General features: G+C 47.9%; 2 protein-coding genes across 5 annotated transcripts in view; one reads left to right on the forward strand and one right to left on the reverse strand.

The window, feature by feature from the left end:
* The window catches only part of LOC139153542 (INO80 complex subunit E-like), a 33158-nt gene extending 23722 nt beyond the window's left edge, over positions 1 to 9436 (forward strand). For 3 of the 4 annotated variants that reach the window (XM_070727607.1, XM_070727608.1, XM_070727606.1), the window contains exons 6-7: positions 4376 to 4504; positions 7844 to 9436. In XM_070727607.1, the coding sequence (XP_070583708.1) occupies positions 4376 to 4504; positions 7844 to 8047 (333 nt within the window). In that variant the 3' untranslated portion in view covers positions 8048 to 9436. The remainder of the gene's footprint in view (positions 1 to 4375; positions 4505 to 7843) is intronic. The other variant, XM_070727609.1, reaches the window with a different exon arrangement.
* Positions 9437 to 11990: 2554 nt separating this feature from the next.
* Positions 11991 to 13595, reverse strand: part of LOC139153541 (double C2-like domain-containing protein alpha) — a 46307-nt gene continuing 44702 nt past the window's right edge. The window contains exon 10 of the mRNA XM_070727605.1: positions 11991 to 12295. Coding sequence (XP_070583706.1) covers positions 12156 to 12295 — 140 coding nt within the window. The 3' untranslated portion in view covers positions 11991 to 12155. The remainder of the gene's footprint in view (positions 12296 to 13595) is intronic.

A 13595-nucleotide genomic window follows, 5' to 3' on the forward strand; every position in this document is an offset into this window, starting at 1 on the left:
CTACTGCTTTCTAACTATTATTTTCTATATTCATTTATAAGAATCTTGGCCGTGTTAATTTCATACTTATGTCCAATATTTTAAAAAAGGAATAATAAAGAGTAACAATATTGCTAAAGAATAATATATTTGACTCTAATATGAATATTTAAAATTTTAAGTATTTTTTTTGGTTAACCCAATTGTACCATCTATTCCAAGTCTGGTAGAATTCTGTGTTGTGTATGCTTGGAATTATTAGGCAAAAAATATCAAAAGAGGATAGATACCTAATAATACATATAATTACTGCGGCCAGAATTACCTTTACGCAAACTTGGAAATCAGGTAATATCCCATCAACTTTAAACATAATAAATAAAATTTATGAAATTGCTGAGATGAACAAAATGACAATGGAAATTCAGTAAAAAGACAACACAGAATTCTACGAGTCTAGCATTCTGTGTCACACAGTGGCCCACCAATTGGACATGGGGATCTTGAGCAGAAAGAGAAGGCAAAACTTTCCCTTTCCCTTGACCCCCAACAAATGGTACTCAAGGGAATCCTGCCTGCCTCAACCAACATAGAGGCGGCACTTGGACATCCGCTTTCCAAACTCCTTGCTGTGTCTCAAATGCAATTCTTCCACTGTAGGCCAGCCTGAGTTAGATCAAGACCAATATTTGTTTGTATTTTTACACACTGGGCCAAATATATAATTTGCCCATTTATAGACCTTAGTAATAATTTTGTTTCATCCTGGCCAAAAGGAATAGATTTTTTTTAAAAATGGAGCTGTTTGGACTTTCTTTAACTCTCTGCACTTGATCAAATCTGTGCAACAAAGGCTTTGATGGATTTATGATGTTAATACAGTGATCCCCCGGTTATTGCGTCCCCGACCATTGCGAACAGGGTAATTCGCGATTTTTCAACCCGGAAGTCAAAATACCATCTACGCATGCGTGCCGGGCACGCATGCGTAGATGGCAGCGGCTTCCCTGGGTCTTCCCCCTCTTGCTGGCGTCAGCGAGGAGTTTCCCCACCGCCCACGCAAACTCCTCGCTGCCGCTCGCCCGCCCTTCGCCTGCCCACGCCGTTCGCTCCCCCCTCTTGCTGTCGGGAGGGCGAGAAGCCCTCCCCAGCACCCGCTCGCCCGCCCTTCACCGCTCGCCCGCCCTTCGCCCTGGCGGAGAAATTCCAGCCCCCACCTGGTCCCGCCCGATCCTCCTCCCTGAGGCAGCTCGCCCTCCCATGGCCGCTTCCTCCACCCTCTATTGCAAGCCCTCGCCACCGCAGCCAACGCGCGCTGCGATCTTCAAGCCCGGCTCCTTTCGGCCCAGCATCCCGGGCCAAGCAGTTGCCTTCCGTGACTGAGCCTGGCTGGCCCGGAAGATCGTAGCGCGCGTTGGCTGCAGCGGCGAGCGAAGCCAAGCCGGCAGCAATGTCGCCGCCGGTGCAGCCAACGCGCGCTACGATCTTCCGGGCGAGCCAGGCTCAGTGACGGAAGGCAGCCGCTTGGGCCGAGAGGAGCCGGCCTTGATCCGCCAACGCGCGCTACGATCTTCCGGGCCAGCCAGGCTCAGCGGATCAAGGCCGGCTCCTCTCGGCCCAAGCGGCTGCCTTCCGTCACTGAGCCTGGCTCGCCCGGAAGATCATAGCGCGCGTTGGCTGCAGCGGCGAGCGATTTCGCCGCCGGTGCAGCCAACGCGCGCTACGATCTTCCGGGCGAGCCAGGCTCAGTGACGGAAGGCAGCCGCTTGGGCCGAGAGGAGCTGGCCTTGATCCGCTAACGCGCGCTACGATCTTCCGGGCCAGCCAGGCTCAGCGGATCAAGGCCGGCTCCTCTCGGCCCAAGCGGCTGCCTTCCGTCACTGAGCCTGGCTGGCCCGGAAGATCGTAGCGCGCGTTGGCTGCAGCGGCGAGCGATTTCGCCGCCGGTGCAGCCAACGCGCGCTACGATCTTCCGGGCCAGCCAGGCTCAGCGGATCAAGGCCGGCTCCTCTCGGCCCAAGCGGCTGCCTTGATCCGCTGAGCCTGGCTGGCCCGGAAGATCGTAGCGCGCGTTGGCTGCAGCGGCGAGCGATTTCGCCGCCGGTGCAGCCAACGCGCGCTACGATCTTCCGGGCCAGCCAGGCTCAGCGGATCAAGGCCGGCTCCTCTCGGCCCAAGCGGCTGCCTTGATCCGCTGAGCCTGGCTCGCCCGGAAGATCGTAGCGCGCGTTGGAGACAGGCTTTGAGTTTTGGCTGCGGGGCGAGGGAGTTAGGAAAGTCCTACTTCTCCCCCCGCAGCCAAAACTCAAAGCCTGTCTCCTGCTGCCCGGTTTAGCCAGGACACGAGCGGCGAAATGACTTGGAGGAATGTGAAGCTGAAACCGGCCGGTTTCAGCTTCACATTCCTCCAAGTCATTTCGCCGCTCGTGTCCTGGCTAAACCGGGCAGCAGGAGACAGGCGGTGGGCTGGGAGCCGCAGGCGAAAGGAGCTCGGGAGAACAATGCCTGGCGCCGCGCTCCGATGCCCGAGCTCCTTTCGCCTGCGGCTCCCAGCAGCACTTTGAATCCAGCAGCTTCTGCTGGATACGGGCGGTGGGTGGGACGAGCGGCGCGGAAGCCAGGGGCTGTGGCAGCTCGCCCCCCCATCGCCCGTATCCAGCAGAAGCGGCGGGATTCAAAGGGATTCAAGGCTAACTTCTGCGCTTGGCTTGAGGACTCAGCTCGGAAGCTGCACGGGTGTTTTAAAAGGTCTCCGCCGGCATGGGGGGCTTCCTACCACCTCCCGAACCCCCAACTTGGGTTTGGGGGGGTGCTAAGAAGCCCCCCATGCCGGCGGAGACCTTTTAAAACACCCGTGCAGCTTCCGAGCTGAGTCCTCAATCTTCGGCTCCTCGCTAGCGCTGCGGAAGTAAAAACACCATCTGCACATGCGCAGATGATGTTTGTACTTCCGCAGCGCTACTTCGCGAAAACCCGCTCGTTGCGGGGGTTCCTGGAACGGAACCCTCGCAACGAGCGGGGGATCACTGTATTCAGCCTGGATCTCTTCCAAGGATCTATTTCGGATTAGCCCCTTCACCTTCCTTAACCAGATTAGAATCCTTAAATGTAGAAGGGCATTTAATCTCCCTTGCACAATTGAAAGTCCACGCTGAATGGTCCTAGGTGAATACAAGGGCATCTCTTTTAAATTAAAAATTTGCCCATGCACGAAGGGGATCTTTGAAGCCATGAAATGTGTCCTCTTATATTCCCTATTCTGATAACCTCACATCTCAGCAATTTTCCTGGTCATTCTGACTGATTGTATTTACATTTTTAAAACTTTCAAATCCACGCAATTGTGCTAGGTTAAATGTGGCTAAGACATCCAGTTAATTTCATGATCTGCGTTGACCCCTATTCATGTAGCCTATTTTACATTGCTGAGGTTTTTGGACACTTTGGATATTGGACATTGACTTGAGATTGAGTCCCTTCATCATCTTGCCTAGGGATCTGGAAGCCCTTTATGGCCCAGACAGTATAAATCGGATGCAAACATGTAGAGAACGAGTGTCTGACCAAGATTATGGTATTAATCAGTCTTGCGGGATATATTTATGGATGTATAATTCCTCAGTTAAAAAAAAGCTGAATTATTTCCACAAGTGATTAAAAAAGAGGGTATCAAAGAATCTAAGCATTTGGAAGCATTTCCATACTGTTGAAGGGAAAAAAATAACTAAAGAACCAGATTTGACATTTGTTTAGTGTTTGTTTTGTTTGTTTGAGTGATTCATTCATTCATTTTATTTATTTATTTATTCATTCATTCATTCCCGAGTCTGGAACATCTTACTTTAAAAAGAGAAAATGTGATACTTAAAATTAGTGTTATAATCTAAACAAAGAAAACTTTGAATAAGTGTATAAGGAATTCAAAAACTGAAACCCAGAAGGAATTTATAACACTTATGTGATATTATATAGCATCTGTGGCCCAGAAAATATTGGGTATAAATAACTTTTATAATTGGCTGGTAATAAATCGTCCATTGTACATGATCCATCAAAATCGTGACATATCAGTAAAATATTCATGAGTGTGAAGGAGGAAAAAAGATGGGTTGCCTCAGACTTGACACTATCCAAATGTCATCGTGCTCATCACCTTCACCAACATCCATGTTGGCTGGTTGTGGGAAGAATGTTAACCCTCTGAAGGGGCCTAGTTGAACCGACAGGAGATCAGTGAAGACAATGACTTGGCCTTCCCTAGTGCGATGTCCCCCAGATGTGTTCAGATCAGTTTTAATTCAATCCTCCTCAATTGGGGAGAATCACCTGCTCATCATTCATATTTTGATTTTCTTTTATTCCACCTCTTCCCTCTCGCCATCCCTTTCCCACCCAGCTGAATTCACCCACTTATGCTCCCTTCCCCTCTGACTACTTGACACTGGGGCCAGAACCTGTTCCCCCCCAGCCTGACAGCAACGCCACTCGCTCTGCCCGGCGGCCAGCAAGGCCCCACACTCTCAAGGTACCTCAAGAAAGGCGGTGGGGGTGGATGGAGATGAGGGCTTTGTATATACAGTGGTACCTCTACCTAAGAATGCCTCTACTTACGAACCTTTCTAGATAAGAACCGGGTGTCCCAAGATTTTTTTGGCTTCTTCTCAAGAACGGTTTTCCACTTACAAACCTGAGCCTCCGAAACTGTAACCAGAAAAGGCAGGGAGAAGCCTTTGTGGGGCCTCTCTAGGAATCTCCTGGGAGGAAATAGGGCCGGAAAAGGCGGGGAGAAGCCTCCGTGGGGCCTCTCTAGGAATCTCCTGGGAGGAAACACGGCTAGAAAAGGCGGGGAGAAGCTTCTGTGGGGCCTCTCTTGGAATCTCCTGGGAGGAAACAGGACTGGAAAAGGTGGGGAGAAGCCTCCGTGGGGCCTCTCTAGGAATCTCCTGGGAGGAAACAGGGCTGGAAAAGGCGGGGAGAAGCCTTTGTGGGGCCTCTCTAGGAATCTCCTAGGAGGAAACACGGCTAGAAAAGGCAGGGAGAAGCCTCTCTTGGAATCTCCTGGGAGGAAACAGGACCGGAAAAGGCGGGGAGAAGCCTCTGTGGGGCCTCTCTAGGAATCTCCTGGGAGGAAACAGGGCCGGAAAAGGCAGGGAGAAGCCTCCATGGGGCCTTTCTAGGAATCTCCTGGGAGGAAACACGGCTAGAAAAGGCGGGGAGAAGCTTCTGTGGGGCCTCTCTAGGAATCTCCTGGGAGGAAACACGGCTAGAAAAGGCGGGGAGAAGCTTCTGTGGGGCCTCTCTTGGAATCTCCTGGGAGGAAACAGGACTGGAAAAGGTGGGGAGAAGCCTCCGTGGGGCCTCTCTAGGAATCTCCTGGGAGGAAACATGGCTGGAAAAGGCGGGGAGAAGCCTTTGTGGGGCCTCTCTAGGAATCTCCTAGGAGGAAACACGGCTAGAAAAGGCAGGGAGAAGCCTCTCTTGGAATCTCCTGGGAGGAAACAGGACCGGAAAAGGCGGGGAGAAGCCTCTGTGGGGCCTCTCTAGGAATCTCCTAGGAGGAAACACGGCTAGAAAAGGCGGGGAGAAGCCTCTCTTGGAATCTCCTGGGAGGAAACAGGGCCGGAAAAGGCAGGGAGAAGCCTCCATGGGGCCTTTCTAGGAATCTCCTGGGAGGAAACACGGCTAGAAAAGGCGGGGAGAAGCCTCCGTGGGGCCTCTCTAGGAATCTCCTGGGAGGAAACACGGCTAGAAAAGGCGGGGAGAAGCTTCTGTGGGGCCTCTCTTGGAATCTCCTGGGAGGAAACAGGACTGGAAAAGGTGGGGAGAAGCCTCCGTGGGGCCTCTCTAGGAATCTCCTGGGAGGAAACATGGCTGGAAAAGGCGGGGAGAAGCCTTTGTGGGGCCTCTCTAGGAATCTCCTAGGAGGAAACACGGCTAGAAAAGGCAGGGAGAAGCCTCTCTTGGAATCTCCTGGGAGGAAACAGGACCGGAAAAGGCGGGGAGAAGCCTCTGTGGGGCCTCTCTAGGAATCTCCTGGGAGGAAACAGGGCCGGAAAAGGCAGGGAGAAGCCTCCATGGGGCCTTTCTAGGAATCTCCTGGGAGGAAACAGGGCCTCCACCCTCCCTGTGGTTTCCCCAGTCGCACACATTATTTGCTTTTACATTGATTCCCATGGGAAAAATTTCACTTCTTACAAACTTTTCTACTTAAGAACCTGGTCACGGAACGAATTAAGTTCGTAAGCAGAGCTACCACTGTATACGCAGTCTTGCTTTAAGGGCATGCTGGAATCTATAGCACTGGATTAAATTCACAACTGCATTCATACTTGGAATGGGCGGGGGTGAAATGACTGGGCAAGGTCGGATGTGTTCCAGCTTACTTGAAAACTTTATTTCTCGGAGAAGTTGCCCTTAGAGAGTGGGGTGAGCAAAAGCTATGAAAAGAGAGACGAGATGCTTCAAACCTCAAATTAACTTTGAACCCTGGTGCTGTTCGTGGCTCGAGGCTTCTATGAAACATTCTGTGAATAATATACCGCACGCCCACAGCAGATAGTCACTCATCCAAACTTGTTTGATTCCCGTGCTTTGGGCTACACTCATAAAAAGTTCCAAGATGAAAGCAGAGCTGTTGCTGGGTTTCAGGGGTTTGTAAGACGTTCAAGCATTATGTTGTGGGAAAAGAATCTTATTGATTTATGGGATTTTTTTTTTAACCGTGCCTTCCAGCTTCGTGACTGAGCTGACAAATACCAAGATACGTTTGTATAATATGGTATATTAACACCTGCACTAAGTGGCCCGTAGAGTAAGGCAGAGAATTCAGGGCGAAGCCAGGAGCTGTAGAGGTGCTGCTACTAGTAGTAACATGGTCACTCAGATTGCGGGGCGCACCCCTGTTCTGCCTGTTGGGGAGGATTTCTGGGGCATATCGCCCTAAGGTTTATCCCTTAGCTGTTGAAAAATGGTGGGAGAATTATTTATTTATTTATTGGATTTTCCTATGCCGCCCCTCTCCAAGGACTCACAACATATAACAAACAGTGTACAATTACCTTGAATCCAATTAATTAATTAATTAAAATCTAAAAAACCCCCAAAAGCATAAAAAACACTCATTCCATTCACTCAACATTGTTGGCATTGCGCAATCTTGGAATGCCTTTGAGGGATTTGAGTTTGAGTTTAATCAGATTTGTATGCCGCCCCTCTCCGCAGACTCGGGGCGGCTCACAGCAACACAATACAATGTAAAACAAATCTAATATTTAAGTTAATTTAAAAAACACCACAAATTAAAACCAATCATAAATACTAGCATACCATGCATAAATTTTATAAGCCTAGGGGGAGGGAACATGTCAATTCCCCCATGCCTGACGACAGAGGTGGGTTTTAAGGAGCTTACGAAAGGCTAGGAGGGTGGGGGCAACTCTGATATCTGGGGGGAGTTGGTTCCAAAGGGTCGGGGCCGCCACAGAGAAGGCTCTTCCCCTGGGTCCCGCCAAACGGGTGAATAGGGTGAATCTCATGTGCTTTGTGGATTACTCAACCCTATCTTTAAGCCAGGGGTTCCCCAAATTTTGCCAGCATAGATGGCTGGGGAATTCTGGGAGTAGAAGTCCACAAGTCTCAAAGGTGCCAGGTTTTGAGACTCCTGGCTTAAGCCATAAACCACGCTTAACCAATGCCAGTGGTTGGATTTGGACAAAGAACCAAAGTATCATTATGGGTCAGGATGATGTGAAAAACCAGATTCTCCATGGGACTGTGAAAGAAAGTGAGGAAGAGGAGGAAAGAAGGGGAAGCCACAAAGCTCCAACACCCGTCTCAGTTTCTCTCTCTCTCTTCTCGTCTACAGCTCCCCCTGCCCCCAGCTTCCCACTCGGACTGCTCCTCTGTCGTGGTGGGGTTACCTTTTCCTTCCCCTAGAGGGACCCCCAAGCTGCCACCCACTACCATCCTCAGCACGGTGCCCCACCAGATGTTCAGTGACGCAGGGGAGGGGAGTGGCGAAGACCCCCTGGACGGTGATGATGAGCTGGTCATCGACATCCCCGAGTGACAGTGGCAAAGCCGGCGCGTCATTTGAAAGGACACAGACCTCTCCGTTGCGTGTGAGGGGGGGGACGGTGCCCCTCCCCTTTTATTTTATTATTTCTTTGTTTACAGACTCCGAGGGGGGGAGGGCGGACATGCAAAACAGTCAATAAAGGGGATTCTGTTTTTGTATTAAAAGCATCCAGTTGCGATTTCTACACTCTTGTGTTCCTTCCCTTCCCTGAAATCTTTCGCCTGTTAACAGTCCCTGACCCTGTTGTGTGATTTGACACACTGGTAAAGAAAAAATTTACTTGAAATAATTAGCATCCATTGACGAGGTAGAGCTAAAAAGTCTCTCTTTTGCTGCAAAACAAAGTTCAGAAAAATTCAAGGAATTGGTTTTAAAAAAAATGCTTCAGATCTACAGGCGGTCCTCGACTTAACAGCCGTTCGTATAGTGACCATTCAGAAGTTACAACGGAAGTGACTTTTTTTAAACTTACAACTGGCCCTTCCACTTAAAGGCATCAGTCACATGACCAAAATTTGGGCACTTGGCAACTGGCAGGTATTTATGACAGTTTGTATCCCAGTCACGTGACCACTGTTTGCAACTTTCTTGGCTGGCTTCCGGTGGGCAATTAATGACCACAGTGATTTGCTTTATGCCTGCAGCAAAAAAAGGTAAACTTGCTTAACAACTACTTCACTTAGTGACAGATGCTCTGGGTTGAATTGTGGTTGTAAATTGGGGACCACCCGTAGTCCAGGCAGGAAGAGAGAGCAGTAACAAGGAGTTTTTCTACTGCACGTGTAAACACTGGACATCCATCACTTCTCTTCGCCCAACTGAAATGCAGTTTTAACCCTCAAAAAATGCTTGCGACAGCTGAGTTGAAAACATCCCATGTTTTGTAATTGCATTTTTAGTTTTATTTTACCAGATGGTTTCTCCACAAGTTGCTACTTGTTGCAGTGCTTCATTAGTTTTGCTACAGATATGTATATATATTTAATGCTGGTGGGAATATACAGTAAGAAAGAGTCCTCTATTAAAAATTGCGAGGAAAAAAAATCTTTTTATCAGTTGAAAGAAGAAAATATTTCTCAGGCCCCATGGGTGAATCAACTTTAAGAGAAATGAAAGCGCTCACTTTACTTGGCTGTGAAATAATTGTATATAAACACAGATGGAAGATACTACCTCTGTTTCAGCGTTGATTCACATCTTACAAAGCAAACAGATTTGTCACTTGAGGACTGTGTGTCTCTTGGTGAACAGCTAGGCTGTTCAGAGTGGAAGTGAGTAATTTTAATCGCGGGGGTCCAAGATATTTTGGAAACTCAAATGGTAACTCTCCCCCACCCTCCGCTCACATAGTGATTAAAATAAAAATAAGCTAAATTGTAATTTCTGCATTTAACATTATTTTCTGCCTTTAATCACTAGCTTGGTTCTTTCCGATAGACCAGATCAGCCTATTCGGGCAAAATGGAAGGCAGAATCTGCTCTGTACATGTCTCAGGCCTCTCGACTCTTGCTAACTTTCGCAAACCCTTTCCCTGAACCAGGTTAGGACTGTCCCGAGCCTGTTCTGTAAACATATCATGGCCAACCTAGCCGTGTTACATTCTAAACGAGAAACATCTAAAAAGGCACAATTGCAAGCAATTCCAGAGAGAAAAGTAGAAGGTATTAGGGAGTCCTTAGGGAGTTGGGTGCCATACAAAATTGAATGGAATAAGATAGATACTGAGAAAAGCAGGTGGCTGCGTGGAAAATAACATTGAAGAAATTATTGAACTTTTCAGGAAGTAACCATTATGGAAAGGCTCTAAGAACAATGGCAGATAGTCCAAAAATGTAAGCGTATCGTGGAGGTTAGGGCAGGAGTCAGTAACCTTAAGCACCCAAAGAGCCATAAAGGTCCTAATCAGAAACTTCCCGCTCAATTCTGGAACTGACCCGAAGTCTGGTTCCCCCACCATAGAGTCTCTTCCTAGTGCACTATTCTTTTTCCTCTACCTCTCCTAACCGAAAGCCCTATCAATTGTGGAGCTTACTGGAAAACCCGCCCCTTGCTGTAGACTCTCCTCCGAACGCGCCCTGCTTTTCCCAACCCTAACTGGAAGCTCCTCTCAAAATTGTGGCACTGGCCAGCGACAGGGAGCTGCAGCAGAGGGATGAAAGAGCCACATGCGGCTCCAAAGCCGTGGGTTGATGACCCCTGGACTAGGGAAAGAGAAATACATATTGGGCTTGCTACTTGGATTGGTTAAAATACCTGCCCAATCAATTGGTCTGAAGCAAAGTTACAGAAAACTTTTAAGTCGTACGAGTCCCATTCAAGATTGATAGAGAGGATGAGAACATTTCTAGCTTGGTTCCGTGGGCTGGATGAATTGCCTGTTAAAGTAAAGGGGTTCTCTGAACTGTTTTGAGAAAACACGGAGGGTGATTGTGGGGTCTGGAGAGGAAAAAAATAGAAAAAAATGGGGTGGTGGTGGGTGGGGAACCTATTTGCTGGAACAATATCAGGAATTAACTAAAACATAATGAGCATCTCCAGGCCTCCTGAGGAGTGGCACATTGAAAGCAGCACGTCAAATTTGAGACTGATTCACACTCATCTTAATTATATTTCCCAGCTTACTACCTTAACGGCACTTGGGAATTCTGTGATTGGTCCCCTATTGTGTTTAGATTGGCAAACGTGTTCAGTGTGTGTGAGCTCCTGCTGTTTGGTGCATTCAGGGCTGGGGAACTTCAAAAATCTCCTGTAAAGCACAGACATGAGATATGATGCTGCCAATCCTCACCATGTTTATTCATGGCAATGATAAAGTGATAAAATGCTTAATAAACTTACAAGTCTTATAGAACTGCAGGGTTTTTTTTAGCTCAGTCTTCTGAATGATTACAAATAAAACTCAATGGAAAACTGCTCTGAAACTACGAATGTAAAATTCAAGGAGACTAATGATAGGAAACAAAAATGAAAAATAAAAATAAAGTGAGAAGTATAAGTCATCCATCACTGATTAAGTTTGAGGTAGCACCTTAATGGGGGTGCAAGGCAAGGTCGTGTGAACTTCAATTGTGTGGGTAGACTTATACTTCAAACAAAACTGCGGTTCTTTATTCTGTGTTTCTCCGTGTGCTATTCCAAAGCTCTATCTCTATCCTCCTTTTAGACTTGACATTCTTGGCTTCTACCTTCCCAACTCTCAATGTGCCCAGAATCTTTTCAGATTCGAATAGCTTGCCAACGTGAAGGAAAAACAAGAGCACTGAACTTAAAGCAAATAAAGAGGGCAGTGTTGTTTTCTCTGACCCTCTTTTAGAAACTATAGGATGGACAGAGTGAAAAACGATTGCTTGACACAGAAATAATAATACAGTAATAAAAAAATGAATGCATAGCTTGAGCCAGCATGCATCCGAAGAAGACAGCAACTTAATTAGAAGAACAGAGCCATATGGAAAATCAATGCAGACGCTTATTCCTTTTTTTTTTTTTTATGGTGCAGAAATACTACAGTTAATTGCTTCTGACATTTCTAAGTTAAGAGGAACAAGAGCCCATGTGGAAAAAGGAGAGAACAATATAGGGGACTTTAAAATAAAATCACTTCGTCCTTTTGACCGGTTTGTTCTTTTTTGGAAAGGTTAAAAAAATAAGTTTTGCAGCCAGCAATAATTTGTACAAAAGTAGAAGCATTTCACAACCACTCTTAGGTTACAAAGTGAGAGGAAAGAGCAGTAGGGGGAGAGAAAGACCAGAAGGGCAGGGGGATTCTTTTATCGATTTCACTCATCTGATGCTCGTTTAGGACACCTAACAATTCCAATAGCTGCCCATCGGATGCCTCCTCCTCCTCCTCTTCTCGGCTCCCCAGCCCTTCTGCGTCTGCCCCCAATCCCCCCCCCATGTGTGGCCTCCCATCTACAGTAAGTGCCTCCCTAGAGCATAGCATAAATGGTCCCCCACGACAAGTAGTTTTGAAACGTGCAAACATCCTCGTGCAAGAGAGGGGCCTCTGGGTGCTGGGCCCCTCCAGTTGGGTTTTTTTGTTTTTGGCAGGCAGGCAAGATAGAAGGGTGCAGTTTTATGGGGATCGCAGGGACCTCAAGGGCCAAAGGTGGAGGATTCTGGGAGCTCGTTGGTGAGGGTGTGCCAGTGTTCCAGGCGGCAGTCGGAGGTCTGGAGGCACGAAAGCCAGTGTTGCCGGCACTCCCCACTGGCCCCTAATCCCAGGGTCACCCCACCTGCAACGAGACAAAGAGGTTCTTGCAATTTCGAAGCTGCTGGTTATGGAGTTGACATTCCCCTAGTCCTCTCATTGGGCAGGATCCCAGGGATACTGCAGTCCACCACCCCGGAGCAACCAATTAAAAATGTTTATATAGAATGGAGGAGGAGGAGGAGGAGGCTGTGAAGTTTGGAAATCTCAGTCTCAAATTCTCTTGAGGGATTCTGGGTCTGCTTTAAAAATAAATTTGAGAGTCTGCAAATGGCTGGTTCTCCTATTGGCTGGAAAAGCATCCAGTAGAGAAGAATATATTTTAAGCTCAAGCTGGAGCGGTGGTATTCTTGGTCGCCTGTTGAGCTTGGTTGTCTGCTTGCAGCCGTGTCATCACACAACTAGGCAACGTCATCGGGTGAGGTTTTACCAGCTAGGTAATGTCATCAGATGATGTTACCTAGTTTGGTAAGGAAACATCTGCAAGCAAACAGCCAAGCCCGGAGAGTGCCAAGGTCTCCACTGCACGGCATCCTTTCTGTGACGTTCTCCTGCCTTTACTATTCAGTGTAACTGTCTTCAGCCTCTTTAGGAGAATGCTGAGAACTTTCTGAACGAGCAAGAGACTCTTTGCTATCCCTGTAGACCAGTGGTTCTCAACCTTTCTAATGGCGCGACCCCTTAATACAGTTTTTCATGGTGGTGACCTCCAACCATAGATCTAGAGCTAATTCTCCCAACAGAGCTTTAAGCTGATGGGCAGGAAGGTCAGAGGGACACACCCACAGTAAACGCCAGATTGGTTGGATTGTAAAAATATGTTCCAAAGCGCCAGAATAGAAGCTTTAGTTCTTAACATCATGGGAAATTTATCTTTTCCCATGGTCTTAGGCGACCCCTGTGAAACGGTCCTTCAAGCCCCAAAGGGGTCCCGACCTCCAGGTTGAGAACCACTGCTGTAGACCAAAAAAGGAGAATATCTGTAGCTCAGGCTTGAAATGAAGAGTCCTTGGTTACTCTCTGAGCTTATCATATTTTTCGGAGTATAAGACGCACCTTTTTCACCCTAAAAGGGGTAGAAATGTTGGTGCATCTTACACACCGAATACAGCCAATTTTGGCCTTCCAAAGCCCCATGCCCATATACTATTTTTGCTTAAAATGGGCCCATTGTTTACAAAAATGGGGTGGGCAGAGGGTCTGGGAAGCCTGCAGAGAGCTCCTAGGAACTGGGGGAAGGCAAAAATGCCCCAGTTTTTGTGAAAAAACGGGCAAAAAAGGGCTGTGTTTTTGCAAAAATTGGAGCATTTTTGCAATTCCCCAGC

This window comes from Erythrolamprus reginae, chromosome Z, assembly GCF_031021105.1.
Source record: "Erythrolamprus reginae isolate rEryReg1 chromosome Z, rEryReg1.hap1, whole genome shotgun sequence".
Classification (NCBI taxonomy): Eukaryota; Metazoa; Chordata; class Lepidosauria; order Squamata; family Dipsadidae; genus Erythrolamprus; species Erythrolamprus reginae.